Source organism: Kryptolebias marmoratus, linkage group LG19 (genome assembly GCF_001649575.2).
Source record: "Kryptolebias marmoratus isolate JLee-2015 linkage group LG19, ASM164957v2, whole genome shotgun sequence".
NCBI classification, from domain to species: domain Eukaryota; kingdom Metazoa; phylum Chordata; class Actinopteri; order Cyprinodontiformes; family Rivulidae; genus Kryptolebias; species Kryptolebias marmoratus.
In genome coordinates, this window is record NC_051448.1 from 21,578,033 (window position 1) to 21,593,013 (window position 14,981).

General features: G+C 37.6%; 1 protein-coding gene across 1 annotated transcript in view; it reads right to left on the reverse strand.

The window, feature by feature from the left end:
- Window positions 1-14,981, reverse strand: part of ptchd4 (patched domain containing 4) — a 67,259-nt gene that overhangs the window by 40,926 nt on the left and 11,352 nt on the right. The window contains exon 2 of the mRNA XM_017439369.3: window positions 9,100-9,595. Coding sequence (XP_017294858.1) covers window positions 9,100-9,595 — 496 coding nt within the window. The remainder of the gene's footprint in view (window positions 1-9,099; window positions 9,596-14,981) is intronic.

Genomic DNA, 14,981 nt, shown 5'->3' on the forward strand with positions numbered 1-14,981 from the left:
TTCATCATAAGGGGTCTTTGGGCTGCACTTCGTCTGGCCCCTCACCTAGGACCTGTCTGCCTTGGGTGACCCTACTAGGGGCATGAAGCCCCTGACAGCATAGCTCCTAGGATCATTGGGACACTCAAACCCCCCCACCACGATAAGGTGGCAGCCCAGGGAGAGTAATACTTGGCGAGGGCACAAGTATTTATTTCAGGGGATACAGAAAATAACAACAAAAAAATTACAAATATTTGTTGAGTACTAGGGAAGAAACAGAGTCATGTTTGCCTTTACCTTGAAGGAGGTTTTCTAAAATTGCCACAATCCAGCCAGGTTTTAACAAGTTGTTGAGCACATAGTGGGGTTGACATCCTGTGGTAAGGAGACCTGAGAAAATTAAATCTAAATTTGACATCTCCACCATGTGTCATCTATGTTAAATAGAGTTATTGTTTTTTGTAGTTTTTCTATCTGTGGTGCACTGGAAACCAAATAAATTGGAAAAAAAACTTGAAATCGTCTCATCCTTCGGGAGTTCTCTAGTCCCCAGAATCCTAAACTTTGGTCACTGCCTGTGAAACCAAAAATCACCTGAATGGCATTGTGAATATGTGTGCTAAACTGATGGAGCTTCCTTCCAGGACCTCTGCAACTTATATAAGGTCAGCTCTGTGAGAAAAGACTTGGCTGAATCAAATCATCTGTTGAGGAAAGAGATCATTATGCTTGCATCAGGGCGAAGATACTCTGTCATGATGGAGAACAAACTGGTTCAAAGAAGTCTTTTATTCCATTTGTCTTTTAAATGATAATATGTAACTGTAAAAGTACTTCGTATGAGTGTTGCTAATTTATGTTCAAAGTTTAACTGGCAGTTGTGAACCTAACTACCCCTTGGAAATAATAATGTTGCCTTGAACTTTGAACTTTAAACTAGGCATGCTGATAAGCTGTGTTTTACAATAATTGTGCCCTAATACGGATGGTGTAAAACGTGATGTAACGTGCCAACATGTCTGTGGTATGGAAGTATTTTAAAATACAAAATGACAACAGTTTAGTAGCTACTTTAATTTGGCTATTTCTTGTGGTGGGTGTGATAGAGCTACATCCAATAGCCATGAATTTAACTAGACATTTAACATCCAAACACTGGGCTGAGTATACCAACTTAACCCAGCTAAATCATATAGAACACAGCTTACCAACACACATTAGAGGAGAGAAAAGACAAGCTTCCATGGGACAGCGATGAGTCACATGTGATTTCAGAAGAGATGAGTACATTTATCACAACACAGGTTTTCTTTACTTTAATGTAGAGCTACCAAGGCATCAAACACATGATGGCATTGGTTTCAATAACTTTAAATGTACTTATGGTTTGTAAATTGCAAGCCTGCGCTATAAAAATAAATAAATAAATATTGCAAATACTAGACTGAAATTTGGCAATGGTTGATGCTTGATTGATATCGGGAAGTAAATATCTCATTGACACATCCCTACTTTACACTAAGACAATTCAGCATGTAAACATTTACCCTTTCTTAGACTGTACCGGAACAACTTAGGTGTCAGGTATTATTGTTCATAAATGACACAAACCTAATTAAAGATGTAGTGCTATGTTCTACATTTGGGTTGCTGTGTTAGCTGTCAACCATCAGCCGACATTAAATTTAAAGGGAACATATAGTTCTCTGACCTAGAAATAAATGCAGTGAGACGTTTAGGCTAAAATGCAGTTTTCTACAACATTGATGTCTCAGCAGGCAGACCGGGGATCAGTTTCCATTCCAGTCCCCAGCGTCGGCCCTGATGTGGTGTTGATGTAGTGATGGGGATGTGTCTCATTGTGCACAGGAGGGTGGTACACATCTGCTGCCTTCGAGGTCCTGTCATATGAAATCACAGAATTCATCAAGTTCTCTCAATCACCCTCGACCTTTCTCCACCTCCTTCGTCTACATGTGTCTTTCCTCCTTCTTTCTGCCTCCTTTTTCATTTACCCCACTATCTATCCATGTCTGTGTTCACAGGTATATTTCTTTCTCCACTCTTTTCTCCTTGACATTTCCTTTCTAGCACCTCTCACACCTCTCCCTTCTCCCTGTCCTCGTGTGCCTCCAGGTCACAAGAAGCTGATCCAGCCTGCTGTTCCTGAGTCTTAACTAAACTTTAGTTATGTCAGCCCGCCTGCAGAAGGAGCTCTACCAAAGCCCCAGGGATCCTGTGACCTTAGAAATGCATAGGGAAGGAATGCAATATATAGCGTGGTAAAACAGGATGAGAGGAGAGGAGACAGAAGGACAGACTAAGACAAAATGACTTTGCAAAATGAGAAAATTCTGCATCATCGTAATGATATAATGCTTCACGTGTTATAAGTCATATAGTCAAATTGTTTTGCCATGTTTTGGTTAAATTTGAAGTTTTTAAATGTTCATAACTGATCATTTTCACATTTTTTTTCTCCAGTTGACATTAAATATAAGAGCATTCAGAAACGTCCTGTACAGTTTCAGTTGATAAATGTTCCTGCTGCTCTTAGGCTGTGATCAAATGTAACACAAACTGGTCTGTTTCTACTAATGAAGCTCAAAATATGCCCACTTTGATAATTTTTTGTTATTTGTAGGGAGTAATCTTTGAATATTACAAGTCCAGTTAAAAGGGATAAATTTGAAGAAACAATGTGACTGTCATGGCAGCTTTTATTTTGTTAGTTTTTTTGTTAATATTTACATTTGGTAGTTACACATCAAGTTATGTCCTAAAGGGGCTTTTTCAGTCGAGGTGCTGCCCACCCCTCATCTTGAAAATTAAAAAAAGAAAGAAAGAAAACAGCTTGGAGCATACCAGCATCTGTTTCTGCCATCGTAGTTTATTTTGAAAGATTCTAAAGTGGAAACTGGGATCACGGGTGATCTCAGCTTTACTGTCAGACTATGTGGATACCCCTTCATGCTGATCCATTGGACCGGTGAAAATGAAGGACTATAAAAACTTCAGGTAGCAGGATTAGCAGTAGCAAACATCTCTCTACCTGAAGCCTATGTTTCAGCAGAGGGGTTTTCAGCAGGACAAATATTCAAACAAAAATCAAGTAACTGCTGTCAGATTCAAAAGAGGATTTTGTTTATTTTTTTGCTGAAAAATATTAGAATTTTACATCATTTATGTTGTAGTTACACAACTCGTGCCTCTCTGTTAGGCCCCCTTCACACTGGATGACGACCAAGCAACACTGTCTATGACCCATTAAAACTGTTTGGATTAAAGCAAACTTTGAAAACCAACTATCATGCTGCTATACTCTGAACACCCACCAAATGGGTTTTTCCTGCTATTTTCTGCATCCTCTAGAGGCTCTCTATGCCCATCCTGGGAGTAAGGAGTCTCTGCAGAGCACAAAGGAACAGGTGTTCCCCAGAGAAGGAGGGTCCAACCTGAATGGGCTGGTTGGACTTCTGAAACATGATTGGCCTGATCCACCAAGTCAGAAAGTTGGTGTTCCAAAATAGTAAATGCTAGCTTACCTTTGCTGAACTTTACTAGATAATTAGCTAGAAGCTCTAGAATAAATGGATTCTATGATTCATACTCTGACATTTATTTTGGAAGTCTTTATTAAAAGTGTTATGTCTCTGATTTAATTTAGAATAAGTCAGTGTGGACATCTTCTGGTTGCATTTTTTTAATATATAAAGTGATGAGAGTTATACAACAATTCATGTGTAAAAAAATGTCTGATCAATGTGCCAACAACAATTTACATTTTACAAAGTCTGATATACTGTTTATCTTAACCGTTATAACAAAGAAGACACAAAAAGAGGATAAAAATTATTTGTAAAAGAACAGAATCAAATGCCATGAATTATTATAGGCCTAGCATTCTTTGAAGCCTTGAAGGTAGCTCTTCCAACTTTCCATCCATCATGTTTTGTGAATCCAACCTTACCACTAAACCCTTCTTTATTATCTGTGTCAATCACGTTACATGGGTCAAATCCGCCCATTCTTGGCTGCTTTAGAGATGACCCATCCCTTTCTGTTCTGAAGAGACATGTACTTGCATCCTGACACAACCCCACTGCCTTTTTAATAAGTGCCTGAAGACCTCACCAAGACCTCAAAGACCAACCATGTTCTGACAGAGTTTTACATTCTAACAGGGTTGTCATCCAGTGTGAAGGGGGCCTTAGATTTTGCACTAACAATCTGAATACGTTTTAAAAAGTGCAACAAAAATCCAAACAAAACAAAACAAACAAAAAAGCAACTATTAGGACATAGCCATCATGGCACTCTGCTCTCTGGGTCAGTACATCACTTTTTTGAGCTGATTACAACTTTCTGTACTGCAGTGTAATTACATTTTCTCAAGTTGTGAAATGGTGGTTATTTGAACCCAAATTCAGAACATCAAAGGAAGGTAAAATAAACCCATCTTACCAAAGATTAAAGCACTTCATTAGCAGTATGAAGTAAACTTAGCTAAACATCAACTGATACAAAACAGGAAAACCAGGAGAGGAAAGAAACCCCTGACATCAAAACAGTGCTGATCTAGCAAGGAGCATCTGACGTGTAAGACTATGTGTACATCGAGGGAGAAGCTGACAAATGAGAAACAGGTGAGTGACAAAACTCAGACAGGAAGAAAATCTGAACACAAAGACAGAAAGCAGCAACACTTTTAAAATGAAAAACTAAAAACTAAATCAAAGCTCACAAAAACAAAACTACAAAAACAACTGGAAGTTAAAAGGGAAACAAAATCAAGCCCAAAAATGAACTAAAGTCTCAAATAACACCACAATTATAGTAGGCCCCTTTCACTTGGGATGGCAACCCCACTACAATGTGACAAATCAGCCAGAACATGGATGGTCTTTGCAGGATCCTAGCGAGATCCTCAGGGGCATATTAAGAACAAAGTGGGTTTCCCAATACCAGTGATAGGTCCACAATGGTTTTGAGCATGGACAAAACTTCTCTAGCAAAACCATGGTGGTTTATCATTGGAGAGGAAGTGTATTTGGGTCTTGGGTGGAGCATGGTGGCAGTGTATCAATAATGTGGGGCTCGACACACCATCATAGTATAGACATTAAGAATCTGAGGCAGAGCTGGCCACACGAGCCTCATGCCTACGCAAAGACCCCATTAGGCCCACAATGCACTGGCAGCGCTCCAATAGCAGAAAAACTCATTTGGCAAGTACTAAGAGCAGAGCAGCAGAACGACTTCCTTCACACTAAAGGAGATTTTCCAAATTTGCCACAATCCAGCCATGTTCTACTAGGACTTGTAGAGTTTAGCGAGGTCGTCATTCAGTGTAAAGGAAGTCTAACTCACTGTTGAATAAACTGTAACACGAAGAAAACTTACTTTTAAGGCTGCATGCATCCACTAACTGCTCATTCAGCACAGAAATAATTATCTATGGTTAAATGTCATTGTAAGAAAATTGTGACTCTATACCTCACTTCACTTACTGTTTACTATTTATTGTTATTAGCAAACATTACATGCACTCCATTATGTCTCTAGCAGGCATGTTTAAATGAAGCTGTGAGGGATAATGAAAAAAGTAAATATTCTAAATGTCAGATTCATTACGAATCTTAAGAGCAGCTGACAGAGAAAATTAGTCATATTACAAAGAACATGGAAAGTGACATCTCATGGATTTTAATGAAACTGTGTGTGTGAATAGTACTTGGCTAGTGTAAATGTTTCCCAAAATATTTTGGCATAATATTAAGTGGTTGCCATGGTATCCAGCCGTGTGTTTTAGGGTCAAATGCGCCTCAAATTCAGCAAATTAATAAGACCAAAAATGGCACTTTTCAATGCATAGAAAAAATACTATATATACTTTTAAAATATTTTTTAAACACTGTTTTGTGAAGAAACATCTCTTCTTTGTGTTTTTGAACATTCTGTGCCTTTGGAACAGATATTTTATGAAATACAAATTTTTAAAATAAGGTCCTATTTCGAGCTCTCAAATGAGTTAAAAACACGCTTCACTAAAAATTAAATTGTCAGAGTTTGGACCTAATCGGTGACTTCATATTCTATAGATATTAAGAAAAATTGTGTATTTTAGTGTAGTGTAAAAAAATGTAATTGACCTTTTTGAAAATGCCCCAATAAAGGGGACAGAAACTTGAGAATTTGATGCATTTTAGAGTGATTTTTGTCATTGAAACGGTTCAACGAAACTTACTGCCACATGTTGTCATAACAACAGTGCATGCACCGGGAGTTTCAACCATAGAAAACAACTTTCAATTGACTCGAAGTATTATTGTAAGTATATTTAGTAATTTATACTGAAATGATTGCTTGATATAGTTGATTTACAACGGTTTTTCATGTAACAGTTACTGTGGTTGCATAAGAATAACTAGAGCTACAATGTGGAATATGTTTTTTCTCAAGACCAGTCGTCATGATTGATTAGAATTTTCTTGTTTCAGAATCAGATTCATTTGGACTCACCCACAGCAGGGACGTGCGGTCAGGGGAGGCAGGTGAGGCAGAGCCTCCCCTGTCATCATGAAAAGAAAAAAAAAAAAAGATAACATAAAATGAATATTAATATTTGTCCACTGATCTTTATGTATGAGTAATTTTCGAACATTTTTATGGTCTAAATCGCATTTTTATAGTCAAAATCGCTGAAATTGCATATTTCCTGTTCAAATACGTGGGTGAAACGCGAGGTGCGAGGTACCTTTTTGGGTTTATATATTTGTAAATCTGACTCTAAAGGAGGAAGTGCCTCACCAACCATGAACCTCACCGCACCTCACTGACCCACAGATACTTAAGTATCTGTGGACTCGGCACAATGAGATGCTCATTTGCCGTGATCCCAGGACTTTTTCCACCCATCGAGTGTGGTAGCAGTTCAACAGAATCTGAAACTGTTTTGCCACTGAACGATTGCAAACGCAATGTTCACAGTCATCTGCAATCCACCCGTACAATTGTTTATACATATATCCCTACTTTGTAAACCATGAACTGCAGCATGGCGACTTGCTCTTGACTTTGTCATTGTGACCTACAGTCATCGTGCACGTGCAAGTGTCCATATTTCAATAGTTTGTGAGTTATTATGCAGTTATCACTAGATATTATTGATTTGTATAGGTTTATTTGAAATTTAGGTGGTAGTTACTTGTTAGTGTCTCACCTTGGCAGCACTAACTGTGGAGTGTCTAAATTAAACCATTTTTACAGTTTTTGTAAAATTTTTGTTCCCTGATAATAAAAATTCAGTGTAGGCCTATGCCACATATTGGTATTGTCATAGAATTGCAATAACTTTTTTTATTGGTCACTGTATAAATTATATATGATGACAAAATGATGGGTTGACCCTAACATTCTGGAAGATTTTTTCAAAAAAGCCATTTTCACAATATTTACTGAAACTTGCATTTCAGCCAAATATGGTGAGATGTATGTGACACATATTGGTATTGAAACTAAATTGCAATAAGTTTTTAATATGCTATAATGGTCTACATGGGTCACTTTATAAATGACATATGATGACAAGATGATGGGTTGATTCTGACATTCTGGAAGATCTTTTCAAAAAAGCCATTTTTACAGTTTCTTCATATTTTACCAATATTGGAATTAGGGCTACTACTGAATTGTTCACAGATTTTCCATGGGTATGGGTCAATTAATTTTTTTTTTCCATAAATGTGTAGCTTAGGAATCCATCTTTCATATTTATGCCAGCAAAATGGCCTACCTTGGTCTAAACTCTGGCAGTAGAGCAAGGAAAATTGCAATTTTTTGGAATTTTCCAAACTTGTAAAATTTGAATAAAGTTAGTCTTCTAAAACGTGAATAGTGTCTTTACACTTAACGAGTACATATATATGTTACACCTCTTTTGAAAATATAAAGCTTCCAGATTTCAGTGATATGTATCATTAATATATATAGGTCTACCAAATCTGTCTCTAATTTGCACATGAAAAGTGCTAAAAATGCAACCGTCTGAGACACCAAAAATGCTGATTTAGGCAATTTTTCAGCCTAGCTTGTTTCCATGGCAATCAAAGTAATATTTTTGAAAATACTTTGGGATGTGCCATTTTATACCTAAATATGCATGTGTGAAAAGTTTCATTAAGATCTGCCAACCTCGACTTTCCACCCTATGACTGATTTTCTCTGTCGGCTGCTCTTAAGACTCACAGCATTGTCTGCTATTTGCCTGTATTGGTTTGTCTGACTTGTCTACACTGGTATATTTCTATTTATAAGGCTAATTTAGGCCAGTTGCCTTCACATCTTCAGACCTACATTCATCAAAAGAGCTTAGGAGGTTACAGTCTTTGGTCCCAGACTTCCTTTTGTTGTCGGTACCAAGAGTCTGTACAGAGTTTGAAAAAAGGCATTTAAATATGTTGCACCTATTGCCTGGAATATCTTGGAAAAGTACCCTGGAAATTAGGGATATGGACTTCCTGAAACCTTGAAGGCAGAAATGTCTAGTTGTAGATGTTTTGCCAGAGATTGATTTTGATGAAAACAAAGATTGTATATGTGTTTTGATTGCTGTAACCTGTTCTAATTTGTACTGCTGTCTGTCTTCATTGGGGGTTTTTTTGAGAATGAAATTCCTGCAAATCATGTCTCAAATGATATGAAAGTTCCTCTACTAACTTCAAAATAAAATGCTTTCAGGTGGTTTAATTAGGTAAGATTAATTGTTTACTTTTATTTTGCATAGCACAATATGAACTCCATTAGGTTTCAAGGTTCATATTTTATAAACGCTGACTTTAATCAGGAAAAACTTGCACAAAAATGTGCTTTTAAGAAAAAAAAAATAATACAGCTAAGACCAAGAAAAGTGTGTTCACACTTGTGAATCCATACACACACACACACAAATACACACTCACGTCTGTGAATGTTGTACAACATTGTGTAGAATGAGCTGCCAACATCCCCATCACGATTCTGCTAATCTCCTCTCCAAGCAGCCTGCACTGAGTGCCAGTCTCTGATAAGCCTTCCCCCAACCATTCACACACAACCAGATCCAGTGCTCCCACTCACCCATGGCAAAGAACGGGATCCCCAGTAGGGTGGAGTTGAACTTCCCATCCGATATGAAGAAGATCCCTGCAGCCGTCACGTTGGCGATGCAAATGGTCAGCACCCCCAGGAGGCCAAGGAAAGGCTTTCCCCTCAGGCAGTCACGCATAGAGCTGGAAATGGTGGCAGCCAGAAGCACCAGAACCAGGCTGACCAGGACTTCCCCTTTGGCCAGTATCCCGGTCTGGTGGAAGTCCCGCCACAGGCTGAAGGAGGTAAGAGAATGGATGTGGAGCTGGTCAGTAGCATGTGGCGCCTCGGCCGTGGATAACCTGTTCACCAGAGCGCAGAACTCATTCTCCCAGCGCTCTGCGATGGCATCCTGCACCACAGGTCCGTGGTCACGGAGGTAGTAGGTGATCTGGACCGCGCGGGCAAACTTAACCTGCTGGTCGCGGCTGTTGGGCGAGAAGGACACACCGCCCAGTTGGTGTCCGATGAAGGACACTCGTCCATTCTGTAAAGAGGTCAGAGAAATCTGACATTAACTGGAAGGACAACCTTTAAAGACAAGCGCAAGAGGAAAAAAAGCACATTTCTGCTGTTAACCACACTGTCTTTGACACGTCTAAATAGGGACTGTTTTCTTTGTCATCGCTCTCCGCCAAAAAGTTATCTGTGGGCGATAATGTTTTATTCATAACTCCAAGCAGTACTTACTGTGCAAGATGTTTGCCTAAAACTTAAGCATTAACTGTCTCAAAGGGCCCTGTTTGTTCTGTTAGCAAAATATCTCATGAACCACTAGACATATTTTAATGAAACTTTCTAAAAACGTAATCACTGGCCAATGGCCACCACAACTGATCAACATTAACTAACACAAAAATGGCTATAATTAAGTTAAATTTACATTTATTAAACTAAAATTTGATGTGGTAGTAGAGTGACTGAGAGCCATTTCCAACACATGCTCTGAGCATGACATCTTGCAATATGGCATGAGATTGAGCTAAACGTTATTTTCACGGTTTGATCAAATGGCTACAACTCAATATCTCATCATAAGATGATCTTAAGCTTTGGCATTAAAGGAAGCAGGCAAAATGCTATGGGTTTAATTTTAAAATTTTTAATTCATTCTATTATATCCTCACGTTAGAATACACACAGCCTGTTAGCCCTATTTAGAATGTACGTATTCCCTTGAACGTTCAGTTATGGGTACATAAACCACTGTAGCCAGATAAACATTTGACAAGAAGACACTTCTGCCACTTCTGTTCTTCTGTTCAGAAACTTTATTTTAGTGCAGCTTATACTATTTGCACAGTGACTGTTTGTTTCAAGCGTACTTTCTAGTGTGGTAGAAAGCCCCAACTACTACTGAGCTTTACAGAAGAAAGTTGATGTAGTGTAGCTGCACTGGCACCCTTCAAAATATCAGTAATTTAGAGTTTATTCTAAACACAATTTAAACTAATTCATCAATGAATGTGATCACAATATTGAGTTTCCACACTGCAGAGCTTGAAATTGATGCTCAAAGTCCAGATAAATGTTTCTTTCTGATTGTTTGCTTTGGGTCCTGGAAACAGTTCACTACAGGAGTCTGACCTCACAGGCTTATATGTATCAATTTAATGAGCAAAATCTAAATTATTTCTTTACTCTATCAATGCTCTCTAAATAGTCCATTTAAGTGGCACAAATTTGTCATTTAGTGGCATTGTAGAAGGGTGTCTATGTACTGTAATCACTCAATGAATGGTACGGTAACTCGAAAAACTTTAGCTCCACTTTCAATTGTGTAATTTCACAAAGCTCAAATTAGCATACCACTGACTTTCCAACACCAAGGCATTTTTAATGAATCATGCAGTCACAACACACTTCTTAAAACAAAACGAAAAAATGTTTGCACGCTGTGTTGAACCAAAACCAGCTCTGAAGCTGCAATCTTTCAAGCTCTGATTCAATGAATAATGTGACAAAATTGGGGCAAAAATGTTTGTATCTGTGGAGACGTTTCTAGTTTTGTTTTTGTTTTGTTTTCCTCCATTTGTGGGCATAAAACAAAAAGAATAAATACAGTTGTAAGGGTGTATGAAGGACACTGAGAGAATATCAGAGTGAAGGGAGGAAAAGACATGAGGCACCAAATAAAAATCGATTAATATTTGTGATGACTTTTATAAGAAACACTAGTGACTAGTTCAAGAGTAATGCTGCTATTATGCTGATTTATATTCTTCATTTTTTTAAGGTTAGTAGAGTCAGTACTTACAAGAACGCCTTCAGTTTAGACCTTTATCATCTGTTGCTGAAAGGTGATAATGCAACTCTGTTTGTTAGCAAAATATCTCATGAACCACTGGACATATTTTAATGAAACTTTCATAAAATATTCGTTTGACATCCATCTACAGTTGGTCAGGTTTTGGAGTCCACCCAAGTCAAGATAGCTGCCACATCTAAGTGAACAGAGAAAACACAAAATAAACTATATCCATCCATCCATCCATCCATCTTCTTCTGCTTATCTGGGGTCGGGTCGCGGGGGCAGCAGCCTAAGCAGGGAGACCCAGACTTCCCTCTCCCCAGCCACTTGGGCCAGCTCCTCAGGGGGAATCCCAAGGTGTTCCCAGGCCAGCTAAGAAACATAGTCACTCCAGCGTGTGCTGGGTCTTCCCCGGGGCCTCCTCCCGGTGGGACATGCCCGGAACACCTCACCAGGGAGGCGTCCAGGAGGCATCCTAACCAGATGCCCGAGCCACCTCAACTGGCTCCTCTCGACATCTGATCCTCGGCTACAGAAGCTGGCTCTCGGGACGTGGAAAATAAGCTATAATTCAACCAATTTCACAAATAGTAAGCTACAATTTGGTGAAGTACTAGCTGAGCATCGTCCCCAACACATACCTTGTGCACAATACATTGACACATGACATTTTTGTTCAAAACTTTGGCATTAGGTGCAGGAGTCAACCCTGTTTGTATGTTAGCAAAACATCTCATGAACCTCTGGATAGATTTCAATGAAACTCTTAGAAAATAAATATTGGATGTATATCTACAACTGATTAACTTTTGAAGTCAACCTAAATGAAGATGGCTGCCACAGCTTATTGACCTTAGGTAATACAAGAATGTCTATAACTCAAGGAATTTTGCAGATACTGAGCAAAGCTTTGGTGTGATAGTAGCTGACAGTCAGTCACAACACATAATCCAAAACTAACTGATCATGCAAGTGCACACAAAATAATGCATAGGATCATGCATAATGTTATTTTTAGGGTTTAACACAAACAGCTACAGGTCTGTCATTTCTCAGCATGATTTTAGTCTAAAACTTAAACATCAAAGGTGGCTGGTGATATGCACGCTTTGAAGGAACACTAGGACTTTTATTTGATGTTTTCTTTTCCCTCACTCTGAACCAGCAATTTAAGTTAAAGCCTGATTCTAGTTTTGAGTTAGACGTGTGTGATTGTTTGTCTTTGTTGTGGAACTCCATGGCTCCAACAATGGTGGAACAGGACAAAACAGGTACAGAAAAAAGAAAACAAACATTTTTATTAGTTTTTGTAAATACACTTTCTTTCCTTAAAGGGGACCTATTATTCAAAATTCACTTTTTGCATGTTTTTGTACTTCCTTTTGGGTATCTACTGCTTCTAAAAACAGTCCAAGTGCAAAAAAAAAAAAGTAAATGTTTTCTGGTGTCCACAAATGACCTGTTGAAAACCTTGGGATTGTTGTGTCACAATCCCCGTTACCTAGCAGTAAGTAAGTAATTTTCCTTTTACCATAACTGAGTAAAAACAGAAAACTTCACACAGCTAAAGTTAAAGCCTGTTCAATCTAATTAATCTCAATTTATTCAAGTTACTTACAGACTAAGTAAGTTCATTTATATTCCATTTAGATTCAGTAGTCTATTTTAGTTTGTTGAAATAAAACATATAAACTAATGTGAAATAAATTACATTTTTCTTTAAAAAAAGACTGAGAAAAAAGAGCAACAAAAAAAGCTAGCTTAGAATCTTAACAAATTGCATTAAAAAGTCCCTTTAATTTATTCCCACAATTGAATTTTTACTGCTTACCTCTGTCTCCTGATAGAGTGTGTTTTTTATAGATTCCTGAAATTCATATGACTGTGCTTGTCATTTACATTTTTCCTCACATTAATAGTTTTACCGTGGCCTGATTCACTGAACTCCCTGGTTCTTTGATGTATTTTTAATTTACCTGGCAGCCTAAAAAGATCACACGTCTGAAAATACAGCAGACAGAGCAAAATAACCTTATATATTTTAAGCATTTTCTCCCAGGAGCAGAGCTAAAGTTCAGCTCAGCAAAAAGTAGAGCTTCTCTATTTTATTTTATTTTATTTTTTTAATACAAAGTGTCTCTGTTACAAGCACTGGTATAAATCCCAGTCGTCACATCAAAGAGCAGGATGAGGTGTAAGAAGTCAGGCAAATGAATGAGTCCAGACAGCTCGTCAGCCAGGCAGGCAGAGAGGAGGCCGATTTAGAAACATGGAAGGAGCAGAGTGACTGATTCAGCATGGGGGGAATACTGTAGTTGTGTGAATGCTGAGTCGGCAATCACACTGTTTTCCTGTTTAGAGTTTCTTCTATACGGTTTTCAGACTGTAACTACTTCAGCTATTTTATCTAATCATATATTAAAATGTTCAGCAAGTTGAGAACACAATGGGGTTCTGACTTTTTTAACTTTCATACCTTTCAAAATATTTAACTTCTTTACATTTTTCTCATCAAAAAATGGAGAACTCTTCAAATCCTTGAAAACATTTTTTGCTCTTTAAAATGTACTTTAACAAACTTGCTTTATGTTTAGTTTTTAGCTACTGTTTTGCTAATTTTACCTTCTGTTTAGCTAATTTTAGCTTTAAGATACCATTTTGTAGGTTGTCGCTTTAAGATATTTAACTGATGCTAAATTATCAACATTAAACACAAGAAATAAAAAGACAATAAACAAACCCATAATTTACCAAAAACGGAATAGGCTGAAGCCAAAGCTTATTCTTGCTTACCCTACTTGTTAGTGGCTAACAACCTACCAAGATATCTTCACAATACCTATATATATATCGAACTAACAGCGTAAGATTTTATCAATTTACATTTTAAAGCTCTTTTAAAACTAACCAAAAAAGAACATAACTTCAAATCATCATTCAGGTCATTCCATAGTTTCACACCAATAACTGAAACACACCTTGATTTTACTTGGCTTTTCTCTTTTGCACATTCAAATATAAACAAACCTCGCAAATTATATTTATTCTGTCCTAACTTAAATAATTTCTGAATACTGGAAGGAAGACTTTTGTTCAGTGCTTTATGCATTATTTCCAATATTTTTAATTTTAATGTATTACTTGAATAAAGAGTTTATCAGTTGGTTCACAATATCCCACCTTATTAATAAGCCGTATAGCTTTTTTTTTGCAACTTAACTAAAATATCAATGGTTGTTTTACATGCATTTCCCCAAATTTCCAAGCAATAAGACAAATAAGGCATAACCAAAGAAAAATATATAATATGCAAGCCTTTAACATTTATTAAATCTTTTATTTTAAACAATATTCCAACAACAAAATGCTAACAGGAGCAACTAGTCCTCCTCTCTCATTAGCTCTTTCTGTTTTTTTTCTTCACATTTTGAAGGTTTCCCAGTAACACAGATTTAAGGAGGCAATGGGAAGCTGCAGTAAAAAGGGAGGGTTTTGTTGCTACAGTTGTCTCAGCTCTGTAGTGAACATTTCAAACCAGAGGACTTTAACAGGACCAGCTTAGAGATGATGTGACCCCACCTGTCTTCAGCTTCCCATCTCATCTCCAAAGAGGAGGTGATTT